General features: G+C 48.8%; 1 protein-coding gene across 2 annotated transcripts in view; it reads left to right on the top strand.

The window, feature by feature from the left end:
* Positions 1-515: 515 nt before the first annotated feature.
* Positions 516-24,895, top strand: part of LOC133342883 (homeobox protein CDX-1-like) — a 51,680-nt gene continuing 27,300 nt past the window's right edge. For both annotated transcript variants that reach the window (XM_061552245.1, XM_061552246.1), the window contains exon 1: positions 516-1,807. In XM_061552245.1, the coding sequence (XP_061408229.1) occupies positions 1,273-1,807 (535 nt within the window). In that variant the 5' untranslated portion in view covers positions 516-1,272. The remainder of the gene's footprint in view (positions 1,808-24,895) is intronic.

The following is a 24,895-nucleotide window of genomic DNA, read 5'->3' as shown; positions in this document are numbered from 1 at the left end:
CCCGTCGCATCTCCTGTGAAGAAAACCGCGCGGTCCACCTCCCTCCCTCCCTCCCCAAGACCCCCCCCCCCCTCGCCACCACCCCCCCCCACACCCCCACGTGGCAATATCGTTTCTCTAACAGCCCCCCCACGCCCCAACAGCCCACGTCACGTCGCACCTATCCGTGCAAGCCGAGCTCTCGATCATTGCCCGCTGCCGGGTCGTAAAGCTCCGTTAATGATTGCATCGCCTTATCTCGCGCCCGATCGCCAACAGGTTCGTTTTAAAGTCACGTCGAAAGGGGAGGGGGGCGACGTTATTGGGCCGGCACTCTGTAATCTTGACTTCTTTTTATATATATACACACACACGCGCACGCAAACACGCGCGCACGCACGCACGCACAAACACGTACACACACACACGCACACGGGTGTATTGCACCGTTGAGACGCCTGTGTGCGTGCGTGTGTGCGTGCGTGTGCGTGCGTTTGTCATAACAGCTCAATACGCTGAGACATTCTTGACAGTTGTCGCGAGCAGTGCGGCTGGTCGGGTCGGTGCGTCGTGGTTCGCTGCGGCATCAAGGAGGAGGTTCTGCTACAGACCAACGTGGGACAGATACCCACGGTACAACCCCCCCCCCCCCACCACCACCACCACCCTCACCCTGTGGGAGATACACAAGATTTAGCGTGGCGGGTAGACGTGGTGGACGCCTTGACGTGGGAACGCTTTCGTAAATAATAATCATCATCATCAACAACAACAATTCCTAAACGGCGACTGTTGTTTGTGTCTACACATCGACTGCAACCACCGCTGCCTATTGCCAAGGCTTGGACGGGAACATTGTATTCAACAACAACAACGGCTACAACAACAACAACAACAACCACAACAACGCGTGGTTGACACGGCAACACGCAGCTTAGGCTGTTCCGAGTGTGACGCTAACTGCGGTGCAACTTTCCGGCGTCTGATACGAGACGATCGACACTGAGCACCATCGGCGTCAAGTGCGAGATACAGTTCTGCACAACTAAACTGTCGTTTTTGTTTAGACAACAATCAACAACAGTCAACAACAATCAACAACAACAACCAGTCTGATATAAGCTTATTTCCCAAAGTTGCTTGGTTTAGCAGCAGCAGCAGCAGCACTTTCAACCAATCTCACACCAACTTTGCAAAAAAGCCATTTTTACAACAACAACAAAAACAACCAACAACAACAACCAACAACAACCAACAACCAACCACCACCACCAACAACAAACAAAAGTGACAATGTACATCAACTACCGGCTGCAGGAGAAGGACCCGAACGGTTCCACGCCGCCAATGTTCGCGAGCTCGCGTCCACCCAACATCAACCTGGGCCCACCGACCAACTTCGCGGTGCCACCACAGTACCACCCGCACCACCACCACCCGGACTATCCGCCCGGCTACCACACAGCTCCCGGCGACCACCACGGCCTGCAGTCCACCTCGTGGCCTCACCCCTACGTGGCTCAGCCGCGCGACGACTGGCACGGATTCGCGCTGGCACCGCCGGGCACCATCCCCACGTCGCTGCACTCTGGTCAAGTGTTCTACTCGCCGTCGGCAGACTTCGGGCCCGTGCAGACTGCCGGTGGCTCCGTGATGCCCTCCCTGGGGCCAGGCGGACCTGGCGGTGGTGGTGGCGGTGGAGGTGGTGGAGGCGGTGGAGGTGGCGGCGGCGGTGTTGGTGGTGTAGGAATCGGGCATCTTGGAGTTGGTCTCCAGAAAGGAGGTGGATTCGAGTGGGTCAAGAAGGCGGCACAACCGGCAAATGGAGGTGCGAACGCGTCTATGCTGTCGACACACACCTGAGCACGCGCACGCGCGCGCGCGCTCAGGTGTGTGTCTGTGTGTGTGTGTTGCTTGAGTTCGATTCCCGGCCACGGGCACGCCATCGGTGGGGAGTGGTGTCAATTCCCGTTCGGAGTTTTCCTTTCCTTAGGCGCAGGGATGGGGAACCTTTTTGTCCTGCCAAGGGCTGCTTGCGTTGTGGCCGAAACGTCGTGAGAATTATTTTATTATGTTTAATTTTTTATTATTTTATTACTTCCCTTCTACGTGATGTCTTTACCGAAAGAACCAAGAAGATGAATCCCTGCAGTCACGAAAGCTTTACATCGAAAAATAAAATCCATTTGGATATTTATAACATCCATTCGCGGGCCATGAAAAATGATCAACTTAACAATTAGCCCGTTATATTTGGTCAAACGTTTAATTAACTCACCCCCTAATGTGATGGCTGGAACAGACCTAATTCATTTGCGGGCCTTATACGGCCCGCGGGCCGAATGTTCCCTTGGGGAGAATCAGACTTGGATGAGTGTTGTTGCTTGTGCGCTGTCTGCTTGTAACTCGCTGGCACGCGCAGGCCCCGTTGATAAAGAGCTTCATAGCTCATCGGATTCCTCCAGTCTAAATACAGATTCGGATTCGGTATCAATGTCAGCACTCGCGATACAAAGGCGGTCGTGCTCGCTAGATGTACACTAGCCTATGTGTGTGTGTGGAACACAAACGTGATGACAACTGCACCTAGCCTGGCACGAACACCAGCACTGCGATTCGAGTGGAAGCTGTGTTCGACACAGACCACGTCGGGGTCTGTCCCGTGACCTCCTGTCAGCGAAATCTCGAACATTTCACGTGGCCTCAAAGCGCACCTAGCCTGGCACAAGGGCCGACATTGCGTCTGAGTGCAACTGAATCTTAAGACGATACTTTAGGTGATGTTTTGTTATCATTGGTGGCACCCTTAATAGGTGCTCGCTAACAGCGATAGCCCCAACATTATGTTTGGCTAATCGAAGATGTCCGTGTGTCCGTGTGTGCGTGCGGAAACGATAGCGTAACGGTGAGCGCGTTGCACTACGAACCTGGCGACCCGAGTTCGATTCCAACTAACGCCAAACGCCACTGACGATTGTTTGTAACCGGTCCCGGGGCTTCCCCTAGGTCTACTCAGCCTCAAATGAGTACCTAGTGCGATGTGTAAACATCGCCACTCGGGAGAAAAAGGCGGCCGGGTGTAGTGTTGGCCACCTACCCCCTCGTGTGCCCGTGCCGGCCTTCGTAGGTGCTCGCTAACAGCACTTGCCTCTACAGTCTGTTAAGGCTATACGGGGGAGCTTTGTCTTTGTTAAACAGTTATCCCTTTAAGTGGCTAAAAACTGAACAAGAGTAACCCTGAAGCTCCCATTCGACTGTCTTTCCCCGGCCTTCTGAGTTCCGAAGATGATCACATCTGGTCGTGCACCGGCATTCAGAATCAGAATCAATTATCTTCATCTGTTCTGGAGGAATCCGATGAGCCATAAAGCTCCTTTTTTAAACAGACGTCCAGTAACATCGATTTAAACAAGCCTCGCTCTCGTTGACGATGCACTGCGTCTCGAAACCTCTGCAGAGTTTTGGTTATACTGCGTCAATGCTGCCGTGGCGAGGAGATGTTAACTCCCTCGCCGGATACGCAGGGGAAACTGTGGGTTCGATCCCGGACCCTGACGACGCCTGATGTTGTATATTTGGAGTTCTCCACGTGTGTCTTTCTCTCTCTCTCTGTCTGTGTCTCTGCCTTCACGTGTTTTTCTCTCTCTCTCTCTCTGTGTCTCTGCCTTCACGTGTTTCTCTCTCTCTCTCTCTGTGTCTCTGCCTTCACGTGTTTTTCTCTCTCTCTCTCTCTGTCTGTGTCTCCACGTGTTCTTTTCTCTCTCCCTGTGTGTCTCCACGTGGTGGTTGTGTGGATTGTTCTCTGGGTCGCCCCCCCCCCCCCACGTTCCACATTTAGAATAAACTCGCGTCCAGATGATTTGGTCGCTACTATAAACTCCCACGCGATGATCACCGTGATGATGATGATAATGATATAATCCACTTGGACCATGAGCTATCAACATGTGTGGCCAGGTCGCCTGTGGAGAATTGATCACAGTTCAGCGGGCTCTACCCGGCGAAATGAAAGTTAGTTGAGTTAATTTACGTGCTCCCACACGACCGTGGTGCTGATTCGGGTAGTGTAACCTCAGTTTAACACGCCGCAGGCTTTCGCGACCAATACTATTACAATAAAGGGTTTATTTCGATTTAAAGCTTTCGTGACTGCAGGGGTTCATCTTCAGACGCTGTCTTCCCGACAGACCTGTTCTTCGCCTGGGGACGGCTGCTTGCGTTGTGGCTGAAACGTCGTGAGAATTGTATTTTATTATGTTTTATTTTTATTATTTTATTATTTCCCTTCTACGTGACTTTACCGAAAGAACCAAGAAGAATAAAGGTTTTTTTTTGGGGGGGGGGGGGGGGGGGGGGGTTAGATCGCGTAAGTATAAATGTGTCGTAACCCTCCGCCACCCGACGCAGCCAATTAGTCAGGGATTTGTCACGTGAACAAAACGCCAATTAGTTACCACTTCAGCACCACCGCTGTGTTGGAGAGTAAATTCACAGCATTTACAATTTGAGCAGTACGACGTTTCGCTGGTGATTACATCAAGCAGCATCATCGGGCGATTTACGGGAACAGTTCAAGTTTCATTTATTAGGTACGGCCCTGTGAGCCATGCGTCTCTTGAGTCGGGTGCAACCGCAACAAACAAAACTATGAACACAGAAACATCTTAAAGCGACGACGCACAACAGAAACATCCTGGGATAAACCAGCAAATCTTCGAGAAAATAAAAAAACACCGCAGTGAAGCAATCCACCTGCTTCCGTTCTGAAGTAGTAACTAATTGGCGTTTAGCTTGTATATAATTTCATATTCGTTTGAGAGCGCCTTCACTCAAGACGCTTGACAGAGATTACGGTGGAGAGTGCACGGATAGAGGAATGTGTGACCGCGATCGAGGGCATCTCGGGGGGTCACGGAGGGGTCGGGGAGCGTCAGGGAAGGAGTGGATGGGTTTGCGAGGAGATGGAAGAGTCAAAAACAAACTCCACAAAGTTTCGATGTAAAGCTTTCGTGACTGCAGGGATTCATCTTATTGGTTCTTTCGGTAAAGTCACGTAGAAGGGAAGATAATAAAATAATAAAAATAACATATTAAAATCATTCTCACGACCAAGAACCAAGAAGAGGAATCCCTGCAGTCACGAAAGCTTTAAATCGAAATTGCAGGGATTCATCTTCTTGGTTCTTTCGGTAAAGTCACGTAGAAGGGAGATAATAAAATAATAAAAATAAAGCATAATAAAATAATACAATTCTCACGACGTTTCGGCCACAACGCAAGCAGCCGTACTCAGGTGACCTGTTCTTCACCTGAGGACGGCTGCTTGCTTTGTGGTCGAAACGTCGTGAGAATTGTATTTTATTATGTTTTATTATTATTTTATTATCTCCCTTCTACGTGACTTTACCGAAAGAACCAAGAAGATGAATCCACAATTTTTGTTGATGTAAACGTCAGCAAGCAGTCGGCTTCTGCGACCAATATCATCCACGCACCAAAGGTGTTTTTTTGGGGGGTTAGATCGCAATGAAGATAAAACGTGTCGTTAAACCCGCCACCACCCGGCACAGCCAATTAGTAAGGATTTGTCGCGTGAAAATAATAACAAAAACATGCCAATTAATCACCACTTCAGTACGCATTATATTGTAATGTTTGAGCGTGTGATTTTATTACGGCATTGTCAATACAATCTCATAAAGACGCAGTCACAAACGCAACTACTGTCCTAGAATATCGTACCGGTGGTTGGCGCACCACGCCACGAACCTGAGTTCGATTCCAGGCCGCGTGGAACCCAAAGTGGACACCCACGAGGAAATTGGCCCTGACCTGGCCGTCGCCCAGGTAGACTGGGCCTAAAATAGGTGACTGGTGCGGTGTGATGATGAGCGTCTGCACGAGAGAGACAAAGGCGGTCCCAGCAAACAAACAAAAAAACCCACCAGCCCGGCCTTAATAGGTGCTCGCTAACAGCGCTTCTCGCACGAGTTTAGTTCAACACAGAAGATATTTGTCGCGTTGAATGTATGTGCTGGGGGTGTATATATATATATGTGTGTGTGTGCGTGTATGGATTCCGATACGTGTGGTGTAGCGGTGCGCGCTGGGATAAAAAACCCGGCAAACCCGAGTTCGATTGCCGCTCACGGCCATGGGCATCTCCTAGGTCGACTCAGCCTCAAAATAATTGCCTCGTATAAACATCACCACCGGGGAGACAAAGGCGGCCGGGCGTGGTGTTGGCCACCCACCCCCAGGTGTTCCGTGCCGGCATTCATAGTTGCTCGCTAACAGCACTTTCCCCAACAGTCTGTTAAGGCTACACGAGGTATCTTTGTATGTATGTATGTGTGTTAGTATCTATATATATATGTGAGTATGTGTTAAAATCAACGCGTCCCGGGTTTTATGATTATGAGGATGATAAATGCGAGTGTTGTATACGCATCGGAATATATATAGTGTGTGTGTGTAATCAGGTGACTGTTCCACCTGAAGACGGAAGCTTGTGTTGCCTTCGAAACGTCGTGATTTTTTTTATTTTTTTTATTTTTATTAATTTGAATTTTTTACCTACGTGACTTTACCGTGAAAAAAACCTAAGAATATGAATCCTTGCAGTCACGAAAGCTTCAAATCTAGAATGCGTAATCAGGCTTGCGATTATTTCGCGTCTATGCGCCACTTGTATTGCGCGCGCGCAACGCGTTAAACCCATGCCGCCGCCCGCCGCCGCTTTAGGGACCGACGTTTCGTGCGGCTTTCCGTGGGCCTCGGCGTCGCACTCGCCACGGGGAGGCGAGTGACGCGTCTCGCGGGCGCGTAGCGGGATTCCACAACGCGGTTCGCAACTTCAGTGTTCGCTGCAGCCGACAAGCCCCCCCCCCCCGTTGGCGGCTCAGACTAAAAGGGCATCTGGCACAGAGAATAAAACAACAACCACCTACAGTATCGAGCCGTGGTCTGTGGCCTCGTCATGCCCCTGTGAGTGAATTCGACATCCACGAGAGCGCAACGTTAGGGGGGGGGGGGGGGGGTAAACGAGTCATTAAATTCGGTGATTTTTGTGTGTTTTATATATATACTTATATGGTGGGAAACAAATACATGGCGACGCTATTAGGATAGACGCCGCTAAAATTGCGCCGAATTTGCAGCTTACACGGCTCACTAACAATTATCCCGTGTGTCCACGCGTTGTTCCACGCGTGTTCGGAGCGCATCATCTTTAGAACAGTTCACGGTATACAGCCCCTCGCCAACCCAACACGTCGAGATGATGGCCTCGCCAGTCACGGTGGACTGTTTGACCATACTTCACCGCGCTGGTCAATGCGGTCTGGCGAAGGGAGAGCAAAGCGGGCTGTGGCAGGTGAGCGGGAGGGCCGGGAATCAACGTCACTCGCGCCACTGATGGTCAGACGTGGCCTGGAATCGAACTCGTGTGGCCCGGCTTTCACGGCGCGATGTGCGCTAACCCCCGACCCCACCACTGCAGACTGTACGTGTGTGTGTGTGTTGAACTTCCTTCGCGCCGTACGTCGCCAACCGTGCTAGAGGCGTAGGCATGCATACACGCATGCGTTAAGTAACGGGTGGAACGTTTGCGCGTGTTCAACACGGCAGGGGCTTGCGCGTACCACCCAATATGTTGTGTGCGCGTGTCACCTTTGTAAAGGTGATGGACTGTGGGTCTGCTTCGGTTGGCACAGTCGAGAGCGGGGGGGGGGGGGAGGTGGCACAGGTGGCAACATCTGTCGGTGGTGCATCTCAGTGAGTCTGTCCCGTGACCTCCATGCCATCCGCGAGACTTTTCACGCTCCACGTGACGGTCACCAGGGTGCACCTAGCCTGGCACAAGCCCAGTGACTGATTGGTGTTCCTTGTTTTTTTGTGTCCCCTAGAATATAATCTAACATCTTTTTTTATTATCGCGTGAATGTAATAATAGTTCATGTGAGAATACTGTGATCAGCCGTGATATATCCACTGCTGGATGGAATCCTCCCCCCCCCCCCCAGACTTCAATATCCGTCGCTAGCCCGTCTCAGACTCGCGAAGCGACTGATCCATCGTGGCGCCTGCCCACGAGTTGAATTCAACATCGCTCCGTTAAAAATCAGAGCGCTGACTTTGTATCCGTATCCCACCGCCTTTGTGTGTTTTTGGCGCCTCTTGCCCCCCCCTCACCCCACCCGAAACGTCTTGCGCCGTCGTTTTCGATGCGCGTCATGTGTTTTATGCCACTGTTAGACTAGACAATCTACAAAGACAAAGACCCCCCCACCCCTGTATAACCTGTAGACTGTTGGGGCAAGTGCTGTTAGCGAGTAGCACCGATGAAGGCCGGCACGGCACACGAGGGGGTGGGTTGCCAGCACCACGCCCGACCGCCTTTGTCTCCCCCAGTGACGATGTTTACTACACACCACACCAAATACTCATTTGAGGCTGAGTCGACCTAGGGGAGGCCCAGGACCGGTTCACATAATCGTCACTGGTGTTGGCCATGAACGCGAATCGAACCCGGGTCGCCAGGTTCATCTGGAGCTTCTTGTTCTCATACTGATGAGGTTGTCTCGTGAGCGACCGTTCAACACATCGTTAAACCACACAGGGGTGGCCACGGTGGCTAGGAGATGTTAACTACCTTGCCTGGTGTACAGGAGGTCGTGGGTTCCATCCCGACTCTGACGCCTGCTGTGTATTTGGAGTTTGCGTCTCTTTCTCATCATCATCACGGTGGCTAAAAGATGTTAACTACCTCGCCTGGTATACAGGAGGTCGTGGGTTCCATCCCGACCCTGACGCCTGCTGTGTATTTGGAGTTTGCGTCTCTTTCTCATCATCATCACGGTGGCTAAAAGATGTTAACTACCTCGCCTGGTATACAGGAGGTCGTGGGTTCGATCCCGACCCTGACGCCTGCTGCTGTATTTGGAGTTTGCGTCTCTCTCATCATCATCATCACGGTGGCTAGGAGATGTTAACTACCTCGCCTGGTGTACAGGAGGTCGTGGGTTCGATCCCGACCCTGACGCCTGCTGTGTATTTGGAGTTTGCGTCTCTCTTTCTCATCATCATCACGGTGGCTAAGAGATGTTAACTACCTCGCCTGGTATACAGGAGGTCGTGGGTTCGATCCCGACCCTGACGCCTGCTGTGTATTTGGAGTTTGCGTCTCTCTTTCTCATCATCATCACGGTGGCTAGGAGATGTTAACTACCTCGCCTGGTGTACAGGAGGTCGTGGGTTCCATCCCGACCCTGACGCCTGCTGTGTATTTGGAGTTTGCGTCTCTCTCATCATCATCATCACGGTGGCTAGGAGATGTTAACTATCTCGCCTGGTGTACAGGAGGTCGTGGGTTCCATCCCGACCCTGACGCCTGCTGTGTATTTGGAGTTTGCGTCTCTCTTTCTCATCATCATCACGGTGGCTAGGAGATGTTAACTACCTTGCCTGGTGTACAGGAGGTCGTGGGTTCCATCCCGACTCTGACGCCTGCTGTGTATTTGGAGTTTGCGTCTCTTTCTCATCATCATCACGGTGGCTAAAAGATGTTAACTACCTCGCCTGGTGTACAGGAGGTCGTGGGTTCGATCCCGACCCTGACGCCTGCTGTGTATTTGGAGTTTGCGTCTCTCTCATCATCATCATCACGGTGGCTAGGAGATGTTAACTATCTCGCCTGGTATACAGGAGGTCGTGGGTTCGATCCCGACCCTGACCCTGACGCCTGTTGCTGTGTATTTGGAGTTTGCGTCTCTCTTTCTCATCATCATCACGGTGGCTAGGAGATGTTAACTACCTCGCCTGGTGTACAGGAGGTCGTGGGTTCCATCCCGACCCTGACGCCTGCTGTGTATTTGGAGTTTGCGTCTCTCTCATCATCATCATCACGGTGGCTAGGAGATGTTAACTATCTCGCCTGGTGTACAGGAGGTCGTGGGTTCCATCCTGACCCTGACCCTGACGCCTGCTGTGTATTTGGAGTTTGCGTCTCTCTCTCTTCCTGTGGTCGCGTGGATTTTTCTCTGGGTTCCTCCAAGTTTCCCCCTCCACGTTTAGAATCAACATCACCACGCGTTTAGAGGATTTGGCTGCTGCTATTAGTGTCCACATCATTTGTGGTGACCAGGTCGCTTCTGAAATAAAATCCAGACAGCTCAGTGGGGGGGGGGGGGGGGGGGGGGGGGGGGGCTTACCTGGTTAAATAAAATAAAGCCTGTTAGTGCCAGTCGTACAGTTTATTAGTTGTGCCATATTACTTGGGGAGCCTGCCGTACTCGTTGTCTGCAGTGTTGCCGTGTGTGCATGTTGTTGATGCTGCCGCTGCTGCCGCTGCTGCTGTCTAAGTAGCACCACGGACTTGGAGCATTGCCGGGCAACTGGCTACACAGGATCAGCATCCGAGGAGCAAATCTAAACACACCCAGCACTCAAGCGCGCATGATACTCACGTTCGAGCTGAAGTTAAAATAACAACACAATTAATAATGATTTAAAACGATATGTTTTATATCATATTCATCGGAAAATAACAACTGCGATTCGGCATTTACATACATTTCAAATAATTAATCAGAGCGTGAACGTAACATCACGTTGCGTCGTGTAGTAATAATGTTAATCATGAGTGTGATCATGACAACAACAACTTGAGATTAGTATTGAGGATTGTGTTGTTTTGAATGCGTAACGCATGTCCAGCCACAGCATCGATCACTCGCTCACTCTGCATTGTGACAGGTTCACACACAATGCACGTCAGAGACATAGGCAAAGCTCCCCCAGGTAGCCTCGAACAAACTCTTGGCGCAAGTTCTGTTCGCGAGCACCTATCCAGGCCGGCAGGGCGCACTAGGGGTGCCATGGCAAGAACCTCTCCCAGCCGCCTTTGTCTTCCCAGCGTTGCTGCTTACGCTCCGCACCGGGTACTCATTTAAGGCTGAGTCGACCTAGTGGGCGAGGTGGTGGGGGGGGCAGGAGCCAGGACTGGTTCAGATATCCGCCAACGATGTTGGCTGTGCGCGGTGCGCTAACCGCGGCGCCACCGCTCCCTTCGCTGGAGTCCAAACGTCCTTTGCGTGCGAGCGTCGCTCACGACGGAACTCGCTTTTTTCTTTTTTGCTGACACGGAGATCAATAATCCCAGCAACGTTTGCATTGCATCTGGGCTATTTTAAGGCATCATCGAACTTAGTAATGTTTAAACCGCTCCGGGATATTTTAATCTGGTCGACGGGACAGAGATGAGTTACCCGTCGGAGGCCGTTGGACTGCGAGAAGGGCTGCATGCAGAACGAGAGAGTGAGCGAGAGAGAGTGAGCGAGAGAGAGTGAGCGAGAGAGTGAGCGAGAGAGGGAACGAGAGAGTGAGCGAGAGAGTGAGCGAGAGAGTGAGCCAGAGAGTGATCGAGAGAGTGAGCGAGAGAGTGAGCCAGAGAGTGAGCGAGAAAGTGAGCGATAGAGTGACCGAGAGAGTGAGCGAGAGAGTGAACGAGAGAGTGAGCGAGAGAGTGAGCGAGAGAGTGAGCGAGAGAGTGAGCGAGAGAGTGAGCCAGAGAGTGAGCGAGAGAGTGAGCGAGAGAGTGAGCGAGAGAGTGAGCGAGAGAGTGAGCGAGAGAGTGAGCGAGAGGTGGGGGTTTTACATAAAGCTAAGTTTAAAATGTAAAAAAAAAATTACGAAATGATAAACGAAGCAAAGTGCCGACTACACCGAGCATCTTCTTGTTTCCACTGATCTAAAAAAAAAGAGAGCGAGAAACCCGTTATTCCGTCCACTGCGATTATTGCTTTATCCAGCAGTAGAGTGATTCTGGCTGCCGCCGCTGCTGATGATGATGACAATCAAACACACTCCGTGTAACAGGCTGCGCGACTGCTCGTGTGGCTACGAGGTTTAATGTTGCGCGTACAAATAATTGTCAGTTTTTTAAACAATAACTAAACATCTTCTTGGTTCTTTCGGTAAAGTCACGTGCGACAGAAGTTCAACATACACACATACATACTACACTACTCAATACTGAAGTAGTACGGTATACACTACACTACATACACTACACTATACACACTACACTACTGTTTACTATACTACACTACTATACACTACTACACTATTTTTTTTAATTATGTTTTATTTTTTATTTTTTTTATTTTATTACTTCCCTTCTACGTGACTTTACCGAAAGAACCAAGAAGATGAATCCCTGCAGTCACGAAAGCTTTACATCGAAAAATTACAAAAAATTGATCCATTGGAATGCGATGATCGGTCTCACCGGGTGAGAGAATCGAATCCACATTCTAGTGGTTGAGCTCCATTACTCAAGAACGTGGTGGTTGTTATCAACTAAAATACAATCTTGTTCGTGTATTTCACCAATCTGCATTGACCAGCGTGGTGAAGTATGGTCAAACAACAACCCCCCCCCCCTTTCCGGCACGGTGTGAAAATGTCACTATCCAGCAGTAGATTGAGAAAGGGGCCTACATTGACTGCACAGTAATCTAACAGAAGTTCAACATCGAACAAAGACGTTCGCTTCAGCGGCCGTCTGGAGCGCTCTGTCTTCCGATATTCGGAAGAGACTGAAGCTTTGCACTTTAAAAACTGGACTCAAAACGAATTTATTTAGAACTGCTTTGAGTGTTTAGTTTGTTGCCCTTCCCCCAGCAGCTACGATGTGCCACTGTTAGCAACGTACGGTGCGACATAAGTTCAACATACACACATACATACTACACTACTCAATACTGCACTAGTACGGTATACACTACACTACATACACTACACACATACATACTACACTACTATATACTACACTAGTACGTGTGGTTGTATCGGGGTAGCTGAGTGGAGCAGTCCACTCTCTCCACCAGAGTACACGTGGTTGTGTTGGGGTAGCTGAGTGGAGCAGTCCACTTGCTCCACCAGAGTGCACGTGGTTGTATTGGGGTAGCTGAGTGCAGTAGTCCACTCGCTCCACCAGAGCACCACGTGGTTGTATCGGGGTAGCTGAGTGGAGCAGTGCACTCGCTCCACCAGAGTACGTGTGGATGTATCGGGGTAGCTGAGTGCAGTAGTCCACTTGCTACACCAGAGTACACGTGGTTGTGTTGGGGTAGCTGAGTGGAGCAGTCCCAGTACGTGTAGATGTATCGGGGTAGCTGAGTGCAGTAGTCCACTCGCTACACCAGGGTACGTGTGGATGTATCGGGGTAGCTGAGTGGAGCAGTCCACTCTCTCCACCAGAGTACACGTGGTTGTATCGGGGTAGCTGAGTGCAGTAGTCCACTCGCTACACCAGGGTACACGTGGTTGTATCGGGGTAGCTGAGTGAAACAGTCCACTTGTTCCACCAGAGTACACGTGGTTGTATCAGGGTAGCTGAGTGGAGCAGTCACAGTACGTGTGGATGTATCGGGGTAGCTGAGTGCAGTATGCTCGTCGTGGTAACAGAGAGACCAGCCAGAGGCTGTTTCTCCCTCGGGTCATTCAAGAAGGCTCCCTTGTCCATAATTGGGAGGTTAAATAATGTTAAAGAAACTGCGGTGGCATAACGGCACGTATCCATAACAACATTCGTAATAACATTTTACGTAGGGCCTTAGGACAGTCTGGCTGAGTCTCAAGATTCGTTTTTCATGAGGGTCTTTTTTACTACAACAACAACAACGACGACATCTTTCGTGCCGAGGAGAGAACAGATAAAACCCAGAAAGGTCATCGACCTACTTGCTGTACTTCCTCTTACACGTATACTTCCTCATTGGTTCTTTCGGTAAAGTCACGTAGGTAGAAAAAAGAATAGATCACGACGTTTCGATCGCAACACAAGAAATCGTCATCAGGTGGGGCAACCACAGCAAGAAAAAACTACAACAACAACAACCTGATGACGATTGTTTGTGTTGCGATCGAAACGTCGTGATCTATTCTTTTTTCTACCTACGTGACTTTACCAAAAGAACCAAAGCGTATGGATTCCTGCAGTCACGAAAGCTTCAAATCAAGATACAGGGACCCCTCTACTTAGGAACATTCGGCTTAATAACTTTCAGAGATACGAACAAATCTGTCCGTATGTCCAGTTGCCTGTTCGGACCGAGAGTCGTAAGTTCAACCGCCGCGCGATGGATGGCGGTGGTGGCATCTACATCTACAGAACGTGAAGAACCAGTTGCATCTACATCTGCAGAACACGAAGAACCAGTGGCATCTAGATCTGCAGAACGCGAAGAACCAGTGGCATCTACATCTACAGAACACGAAGAGCCAGTGGCATCTACATCTGAAAAACGTGAAGAACCAGTTGCATCTAGATCTGCAGAACGCGAAGAACCAGTGGCATCTACATCTGAAGAACGTGAAGAACCAGTGGCATCTACATCTGAAGAACGTGAAGAACCAGTGGCATCTACATCTACAGAACGTGAAGAACCAGTGGCATCTACAGCTGCAGAACGTGAAGAACCAGTGGCATCTACATCTGCAGAACACGAAGAACCAGTGGCATCTATATCTGCAGAACGTGAAGAACCAGTGGCATCTACATCTGCAGAACGTGAAGAACCAGTGGCATCTACATCTGCAGAACGTGAATAACCAGTGGAATCTACATCTTCAGAACGTGAAGAACCAGTGGCATCTACATCTGAAGAACGTGAAGAACCAGTGGCATCTACATCTACAGAACGTGAAGAACCAGTTGCATCTACATCTGCAGAACACGAAGAACCAGTGGCATCTAGATCCGCAGAACGTGAAGAACCAGTGGCATCTACATCTGCAGAACACGAAGAACCAGTGGCATCTACATCTACAGAACGTGAAGAACCAGTTGCATCTACATCTACAGAACACGAAGAACCAGTGGCATCTACATCTGAAGAACGTGAAGAACCAGTGGCATCTACATCTACAGAACGTGAAGAACCAGTTGCATCTACATCTACAGAACACGAAGAACCAGTGGCATCTACATCTGAAGAACGTGAAGAACCAGTGGCATCTACATCTGCAGAACGTGAAGAACCAGTGGCATCTACATCTGCAGAACATGAAAAACCAGTGGCATCTACATCTGTAGAACACGAAGAACCAGTGGCATCTACATCTGCAGAACACGAAGAACCAGTGGCATCTACATCTGCAGAACACGAAGAACCAGTGGCATCTACATCTGCAGAACACGAAGAACCAGTGGCAACTACATCTGCAGAACGTGAAGAACCAGTGGCATCTACATCTGCAGAACGTGAAGAACCAGTGGCATCTACATCTGAAGAACGTGAAGAACCAGTGGCATCTACATCTACAGAACACGAAGAACCAGTGGCATGTACATCTGAAGAACGTAAAGAACCACTGGCATCTACATCTGCAGAACACGAAGAACCAGTGGCATCTACATCTACAGAACGTGAAGAACCAGTTGCATCTACATCTGCAGAACACGAAGAACCAGTGGCATCTAGATCTGCAGAACGCGAAGAACCAGTGGCATCTACATCTACAGAACACGAAGAACCAGTGGCATCTACATCTGAAGAACGTGAAGAACCAGTGGCATCTACATCTACAGAACATGAAGAACCAGTGACATCTACAGAACGTGAAAAAACAGTGGAATCTACATCTGTAGAACGTGAAGAACCAGTGGCATCTACATCTACAGAACACGAAAATCCAGTGGCATCTACATCTGCAGAAAGTGAAGAACCAGTGGCATCTGCATCCACAGAACGTGAAGAACCAGTGGTATCTACATCTTCAGAAAGTGAAGAACCAGTGGCATCTACATCTACAGAACGTGAAGAACCAGTGGCATCTAATGAAGAACTGGTGGCATCTACACATACAGGAGATGATACACCTGTTTAAGCCATTCCCCGTGTTTAGTGTACATGCCGTACAACATGTTCGGAATCGACAGGAGTAAAGTTGGACTTACGAACACATCGACTTACGAACAGACCTCGGGAACCGAACTCGTTCGTAAGTAGAGGAGTCCCTGTACGTACGTACGTACGTGGCGGCTTTCACACCGCATCTGTGCAGAGCGGGTTGTAGTCGCGTTCAGTAGAGGCCGGCTCTTGTTGTGGTCGAGATAGTCTCAGATTGCGTGCGTGCTGTTTAATTGTAAGCGTACACACGCACGGCTTGCATTGTCCACACGTTGTCGAACGCACACACAAAAAAATTCTAAGCCAAGGGAGAAACTGGATCAACATTTGAAATATCTCATATATTTCTAGATTTGAAGCTTTCGTGACTGCAATGATTGATATTCTTAGGTTTTTCGGTAAAGTCATATATATGTGTAAAAGAGAGAAAGATAGAGACAAGTTATTTTTTAACAATTTTTATTTGACCAGTTTCAGAAGCCACCTGGCCACAAATGATAGCTCAACGAAGTGGCTTATCACGTTGACATTTAAAGCAGCCAACTTCTCTGAACGCATGGTGATGTCGATTCGAAATGTGGAGGGAAAAACCGGAGGACCCGGAGAAAAATCCACGCGACCACGGGGAGAGAGAGAGAGAGAGACACGCAAACTCGATATATACACAGCAGGCATCGTCACGGTCGGGATTGAACCCACGACCTCCTGTATACACGGCGAGGTAGTGAACACATCGTCTTCGTTAACAAAACGTGCCAATTAGTCACTGCTTCAGCACCACCGGTGCGTTGGAGAGAGTAGACCCACGAGAACATTGACAAATCGAGTTAAAGACGTGACAAGCCTCTTCTTGGTTCTTTCGGTAAAGTCACGTAGAAGGGAAATAATAAAATAATACAAATGAAACATAATACAATAATTTTCACGACGTTTTGGCTACAACGCAAGCAGCCGTCTTCAGAAGACGGCTGCTTGCGTTGAAGCCGAAACGTCGTGAGAATTATTTTAATATGTTTTATTTTTATTATTTTATTACTTCCATTCTACGTGACTTTACCGAAAGAACCAAGAAGATGAATCCCTGCAGTCACGAAAGCTTTAAATCGAGACGTGGCGAGCCTTGCTCATTGCCGGCGTCGTGTGGAGGTGGGTTCCACGACACATTTACGCGATCTAAATCCCGCCCCCCAGTAAACGATTCCTGTTCACCGCCGTTATTTCTCTTCACGTCGCAGTCGGCGTGTCAACTCCTACTCAGCCCCGTCTACTCCACGTGAACACGTGAACACGACCCGTCTCGCTTGCACGCAACAACAAGCCACGGACACAGATCCCCCCGTGGAGCTTTGAACGCAGTTTGAGTGGCAAGTGCTGTTAGCGAGCAGCACCTATGAAGGCCGGCACGGAACACGAGGGGGTGGGTGGCCAGAACCACGCCCGGCCGCCTTTGTCTCCCCGGTGGCGATGTTTACACCGCACTCATTTGAGGCTGAGTTGACCTAGGGGAGGCCCAGGACCGGTTCAGATAATCGTCATTGTTGTTGGCCGTGAACGGGAATCGAACCCGGGTCGCCGGGTTCATAGCGCAGCGTAGCGCTAACCGCTACACCACCGCTCCCCTACCTGCTACACGCACACACCGACACACACAGACAAAGATCACCCCTATAGCCTTTAACAGCTTATTTGGGCAAGTGCTGTTCGCGAAGCACCACCTATGAAGGCGGGCACGGCAGACGAGGGATGAATGGGTGGCCAGCACCACGCTCGGCCGCCTTTGTCTCCACCGGTGGCGATGTTTGCACACCGCACCAGCTACTCATTTGAGGCTGAGTCGACCTAGGGGAGTACCAGGACCGGCTCAGGAGTGTTCGATCGGCGGCTGTGGGGCCGTGGGCGGCGATGCGAGTCGAGGTCACCGCGGTTCGCACCTGCACGCACACCGCCAGCCCCCAACCCAGAATTGTTGTATCTCGATGACGACGATGACGATGATGTTGATGACGATGTGCGTAGGTCGCGAATCGATACACTGAGCGTGTTGAACTTCTGTCGCACCGTACCTCGACAAACGTGGACGACAAAACTAAACGCGAGCAGTTCTAAATGAGTTGTCAATGTCAGTAGGGTGTTGTAGTGTGAAGTCGTGTATAGTGTAGTGTGTACAGTCGTCTAGTGTGTATAGTGTAGTGTATGTAGTGTATAGTAGTGTAGTATAGTCAACAGTTTTGTAGTGTGTATAGTGTAGTGTATGTAGTGTATAGTGCAGTGTGTACAGTCGTTTAGTGTGTATAGTGTAGTGTATGTAGTGTATAGTAGTGTAGTATAGTCAATAGCATTGTAGTGTGTATAGTGTATGTAGTGTAGTGTATAGTGTAGTGTATGTGGTGTAGTGTATAGTGTAGTGTATGTAGTGTAGTGTATAGTGCAGTGTGTACAGTCGTCTAGTGTGTATAGTGTAGTGTATAGTAGTGTAGTAGACAGTATTGTAGTGTGTATAGTGTATGTAGTGGAGTGTGTAGTGCAGTGTATAGTGCAGTGTATAGTTGTGTACTAGTGCTGTGTATAGTGTAGTAGTGTAGTGTAGTATAGTAAACTGAATTGTAGTGTATAGTGTAGTGTATAGTTGTGTAGTAGTGCTGTGTATAGTGTAGTAGTGTAGTATAGTAAACAGCATTATAGTGTGTATAGTGTAGTGTATAATGTAGTGTATAGTGTAGTGTATAGTGCAGTGTGTACAGTCGTCTAGTATGTATAGTGTAGTGTATGTAATGTATAGTGTAGTGTATGTAGTGTAGTAGTGTAGTATAGTAAACAGTATTGTAGTGTGTATGTAGTGTAGTGTATAGTGTAGTGTATAGTTGTGTACTAGTGCTGTGCATAGTGTAGTAGTGTAGTATAGTAAACTGAATTGTAGTGTATAGTGTAGTGTATAGTAGTGTAGTAGTGCTGTGTATAGTGTAGTAGTGTAGTATAGTAAACAGCATTGTAGTGTGTATAGTGTAGTGTATGTAGTGTAGTGTATAGTGTAGTGTATAGTGTAGTGTATGTAGTGTATAGTAGTGTAGTATAGTAAACAGTATTGTAGTGTGTATAGTGTAGTGTATGTAGTGTAGTGTATAGTGTAGTGTATGTAGTGTATAGTAGTGTAGTATAGTAAACAGTGTTGTAGTGTGTATAGTGTATGTAGTGTATAGTGTAGTGTGTACAGTCGTCTAGTGTGTATAGTGTAATGTATGTAGTGTAGTGTATAGTGTAGTGTATGTAGTGTATAGTGTAGTGTATAGTGTAGTGTATAGTGCAGTGTGTACAGTCGTCTAGTGTGTATAGTGTAGTGTATAGTAGTGTAGTAGACAGTATTGTAGTGTGTATAGTGTAGTGTGTAGTAGCGTAAACAGTATTGTAGTGTGTATAGTAGAGTGTATGTAGTGTATTGTTTCCCGTACTAGTGTAGTATAAAGAGAGACCGAGAAACACAGAGACACAGAGAGAGATCGAGAGACAGAGATTGAGACGCAGAGAGGGACAGATACAGAGAGACAGAAACTTTTAACTTTTAAACAACTTTTATTGCCGCCAGCAGCAACAGCACTGGAGGCGATTTCGATATGAAACACACAAAGTCACCAGCAACACAAATGAAAACAAACGCTACAAATCCACGCGCTGTGGCGCTAAATGGACTGCGCACAACACGAAATAAAAGTCACGTGGTGGTGGTGGTGGTTGTGGCGGTGGCGGTGGTAGTGGTGGTTGTGGTGGCGATGGTGGTTGTGGTGACGATGGTGGTTGTGGTGGTAGTGGTGGTTGTGGTGGCGATGGTGGTTGTGGTGGTGGTTGTGGTGGTGGTTGTGGTGACGATGGTGGTTGTTGTGGTGGTGGTTGTGGTGGTAGTTGTGGTGGTGGTGATTGTGGTGGCGGTGGTGGTTGTGGTGGTTGTGGTGGTGGTTGTGGTGGTGGTAGTGGTTGTGGTGGTGGTGGTTGTGGTGGTGGTGGTTGTGGTGGTGGTAGTGGTTGTGGTGGTGGTGGTTGTGGTGGTGGTTGTGGTGGTGGTGGTGATGGTTGTGGTGGTGGGTTGTTGTGGTGGTGGTTGTGGTGGTGGTTGTGGTGGTAGTTGTGGTGGTGGTGGTTGTGGTGGCGGTGGTGGTTGTGGTGGTGGTGGTTGTGGTGGTGGTAGTGGTTGTGGTGGTTGTGGTGGTGGTGGTCATCGCGCACGCCACGGTGACGAGCGAGCGCTTCAGAAGGTGAACACCACGAGGGTGCCGTCCACGCTGCTACAGAGAGGGGCTTGTCCGGCTCCCCAGCGTTCGAAAAAGACGCGCTGCACATCACCGACATGTGTGTGGTACATGGCGTGCTCCAGCCGGAGCCGCGCCTTGAGCAGGCCCCTGAACACTGGAAGCACAGAGCAGAGAGACACTACAAATCCAGAGAGAGACAGAGACAGATAGAAGAAGACAGAGAGAGACAGAGAGATAGCGAGACAGAGATTGAGACAGAGAGACACAGAGACACAGAGAGAGACACAGACAGAGAGACAGAGAGACACAGAGAGAGAGACAGAGACACAGAGAGAGACAGAGATTGAGACAGAGACACAGAGAGAGACAGAGAGAGAGATACAGAGAAACACAGACAGAGACACAGAGAGAGAGAGACAGAGACACAGAGAGAGACAGAGACACATAGAGAGACAGAGAGAGATACAGAGAGACACAGACAGAGACACAGAGAGAGACAGAGACACAGAGAGAGACATAGACACAGAGAGAGACAGAGACAGATAGAGACACAGAGATAGATAGAGACACAGAGAGAGACAGAGAGAAACAGAGAGACACAGAGAGAGACACAGAGACAGATAGAGAGACAGACAGAGAGAGAGACACGACAAACGGGAACTGCCCCACAACATCGGCGCATGGCTACGCAACATTCATCCATGCGTCGTTCAGCTCATATTGGAAGTTTTCGTCTCTCTCTCACCCCGTGGATCGCGTGCATGTTTAATTCTCAGAGTCCTCGGGGTGTTTTCTCCCTCCACGTTTACAAACGTGCATCGAGATTAGTCTGCCGCTTTGAATCTCCACGCGATGAGCCGCTTTGTGGAGCTTTAATTCGTGGCCCAGTCGCTTCTGAAAAATAAGTTAATGCCTGGGAGTGTACAAACAAAAAGTTTAGTTTCATCTGTAGATTTTATTTTGTTAAGTTGTTTCTTTTCATTCCCTATACCTCGCTCTCCCATCGTGTCGTTGTGTTGTTTGCTGCTGTTGTTGTGTTGTTTGCTGCTGTTGTTGTGTTGTTGCTGCTGTTGTTGTTGCTGTTGTTGTTGTGGCAACGTTCTGACCCCGTGCCCCGACTGAACGTCGATCAACAAAGCGCTTCATAGCTCATCGGATTCCTCCCGTGTCAAGAAACGTTCGGATCCCAATGACTCGTTGTCTCCCGCCACCGTCACCCGCGTTCCCTTTGAATGGAGACCTGGGAATAACAGAGGAGGTGGCCGGTAGGAAGAAGGAGAGTGGGGGGGGAAGGGTAGGAGGGGTGCGACGTGGCTGGGTAGGCGGGCGGGTGGGTGGTTAGACTCCGCCGGTCGTAAAATTGAACCTCTTTCAACCTTGGACTTTTTCCGAGCAAACACGCCAGTCAACTCGAGCACGCACACACACGCACACGCGCACATACACACACGCGCACACACGCGTGCGGATATTAGCACGGCACCCAGAGAGAGACACACACACACACACGCGCGCACACAATGACTTCTATACGTCTTGTACATCAGAAGCGTGGATCGCATTGAGAATCAGAATCTGTATTTATCCACGGAGGAATCCGATGAGCTACGAAGCTCTTTTCTTACATGCGTGTCCAGTCAATTGCGCACTGAATATCAAGACGCTGGGAGGGATTGGATTGTCATCGTGGTGGGCACGACCATGATGATGATGATGAACACGGCCTGGATTTAAAACTCCAGAGGGCGCAAGCTCGGTTCGAGCTCTCGACGTAGCAATTGAAATCCTGCCCAAGCGCATCGCCCCCCCCACGCTCACCCTCACTCAGCCTTTGTCTCCCCAGCAGTAAAAACGTGTCCAGCAAAGTGATATAGTGAATCCCATTGGGTAGGGTGAATTGTGGGCATCTCTCACCACCTCCACGACGCCTGAACTCACGCGTGGAAGAGCAGGCCAAGTACCCTGGTAGAGTGGAAGCACTTCGGCCAGCAGAGGCGTGAAGGAGCACTTGCAGGGCTGCGCCTGTAACTATACTTGGATGCCATTGGAACCTCATTTGCCAGTAAAAATATGATAATTGTTTTTTTACCCTTCTATCTGGCAACAAAACTGACACCTTTTTACAAGGAGTCATGTTTACATAGACCACAATACCTGCAGTCATAATGCAAACAAAAAACATAACTCTGATAATGTGCACTGTCCTTGAAGTTGATTGGTCCACACCCGAGACAGATCTGGTCCAACCCATGTGAGACTAGGCTCTAAGGAAAGCTGTCTCGGGTGTGGACCAATCAACTTCAAGGACAGTGCATACATTATCAGAGTTATGTGTTTTTTGTTTGCATTATGACTACAGGTATTGTGGTCTATGTAAACATGACTCCTTGTAAAAAGGTGTCAGTTTTGTTGCCAGATAGAAGGGTAAAAAAACAATTATTATACTTGGATGTTTACAAGTTGCATGAACTCCGTTCCGTCTACCGAGCTAAGAATACTATTTACTAATTGACTTTTTAATATTACCAGGTAAAGCCCCACTGAACTATATAGCTCTTGACTCTTTGGTTCTTTCGGTAAAGTCGCGTAGGTGAAAATAAAATGAAAATAACTCAATCACGAGGCAACACAAGCTTCCGTCATCAGGTGGGGACAACCACAGCAAAACATTTGTTTTGACTGTAGTGGGCTCTTCTTTCAGAAGCGAGCTGGCCACGGCACACGAAGTTTCTTACCAGCACGTGTGGACATTCATAGCAGCCAAACTAAACGCGCGACGTCGATTCTAAATGTGGATGGAAAAACCGGAGGACCCCGATAAAAATCCACGCGACCTCGGTGAGAGACCAGACACGCAAACTCCAAATGTCCATCACGGGACCTCAAATGCCAGTATCAAAATATAAGAATAGGTCTTCTTGGTTCTTTCGGTAAAGTCATGTAGAAGGGAAATAATAAAATAATACAAATTTTTACATAATAAAATAATTCTCACGACGTTTCGGCCACAACGCAAGCAGCCGTCCTCAGGTGAAGAACAGGTCTGTCGGAAAGACAGCGTCTGAATGTCTTTCCGACAGACCTCTTCTTCACCTGAGGACGGCTGCTTGCGTTGTGACCGAAACGTCGTGAGAATTATTTTATTATGTTTTATTTTTATTATTTTATTATTTCCCTTCTACTTGACTTTACCGAAAGAACCAAGAAGATGAATCCCTGCAGTCACGAAAGCTTTAAATCGAAAAAAGAATAGGTTTTACCCGTTCTGGCAATAAAACTGTTGCGTTAAGACGTTTAGACACCAAACAGAAAACTTTTTTTGCAAGGAATCGTGTCTGCAATAGCCACACATACTTGCGGTGAATATGCAAACAAAAAACATGATCTGGCAGGAAATGATGCGTTGTCTTTGAAACTGATTGGTCCACACCAGAGATAACTTTTTTTATAGCCTCGTCTCAAACAGCCAAAGGGCATCCTCCGGTTTCTGTTTGGTGTTTTAATATCTTAGCATCTGTTTTTTTTTGCCAGAAAGGGTAACACCTATTCTTATATCCAAATATACAGCAGCAGGCGTCAGGGTCGGGATCGAACCCACGACCTCCTGTATACCAGGCGAGGTAGTTAACATCTCAGTCCATCGGCGTAGCGGCTTTCCAGACCAATATTACCCACCAGCAGCATTTGTCTCGGCAAGGCAAAACTCTGGGCCGGTTTCAACCTTCTCGGTCTCATCAGCAGTGTCAGCCTTTGCGAAACACACGTCGTCGTTCTGATCATACTACCAACGCTTCGACTTCTGATGCAGAGTTGCAACTGCGATGTCACATTGAGGCGGTGCTCAAGCCAAGACGACCGCGCCAGCAGTCAACGGAGTTGCATCATCATCATCATAGCTCGTAGTTGCGGATCGGGGCGTTGCGTCGTTAGGACCAGAGCCATCCACAGCCGCGCATTGGAGAGTGTTTATTTTAATTGAATACCGCCACCACTAACTGCGACTACTACTACGACGCAGGGAATGCTCACTGTTGACTTCCCAGCACAGCGCGCGCGTTGCGGGCAGCCTTACGGCAACTTCTGTGTGTTCAGATTGTCGGGGTCAATTCTAGATTTGAAGTTTCCGTGACTGCAAGGATTCATACTCGGTAAAGTCACGTAGGTAAAAAATAATACAAATAAAATAATAATCGATTTATTTTCATTTTTTATTTTATTCTTTTTAATTATTTTTTACCTACTTGACTTTACCGAAAAAACCTAATTGTTGGGGTCACCCAATTGAAGCACTTTCCCCTCGAAGCGGTGGTAGGATGCTCAGAAGGGCGACATTTGTATCGCAAAGGCTGACTGCTGATGGGACGAAGAGGGTTGCAATTTGATTGTTTTATATATACATTTTTATTCTTATTTTATTGTTTCCCTTCCACGTGACTTTACCGAAAGAACCAAGAATACACTTTCCCCAGGCTCAACCCTTGCTTAGCTCGTGAAATCTGACGACGTCCGACTCACAGGCAAGTAGTGCAAGTGCATAAGACGCTTAACAGCTGCCGTGTGTACACACGCACGGTCTGTAATTATGCATCAGCGGCGTTAGTGGTCTTAACGTTTGCGGCGCAGTCAATGTTACAGCATGCACAGGTCACGTGACGGGCTGTGGAGTTTGCGGAGGGTCTGGCTGAAGATTTCCCTGGGCAGTTACGTGAATGGCGATATAAATGGTCGGCGAAACGAGCTCGGTTATAAATGTTTGGG

This window comes from Lethenteron reissneri, chromosome 16 (assembly GCF_015708825.2).
Source record: "Lethenteron reissneri isolate LAM-NWPU_2019-01 chromosome 16, ASM1570882v1, whole genome shotgun sequence".
In the NCBI taxonomy this organism is placed as follows: Eukaryota; Metazoa; Chordata; class Hyperoartia; order Petromyzontiformes; family Petromyzontidae; genus Lethenteron; species Lethenteron reissneri.
This window is presented reverse-complemented; position numbering and strand designations above follow the sequence as displayed.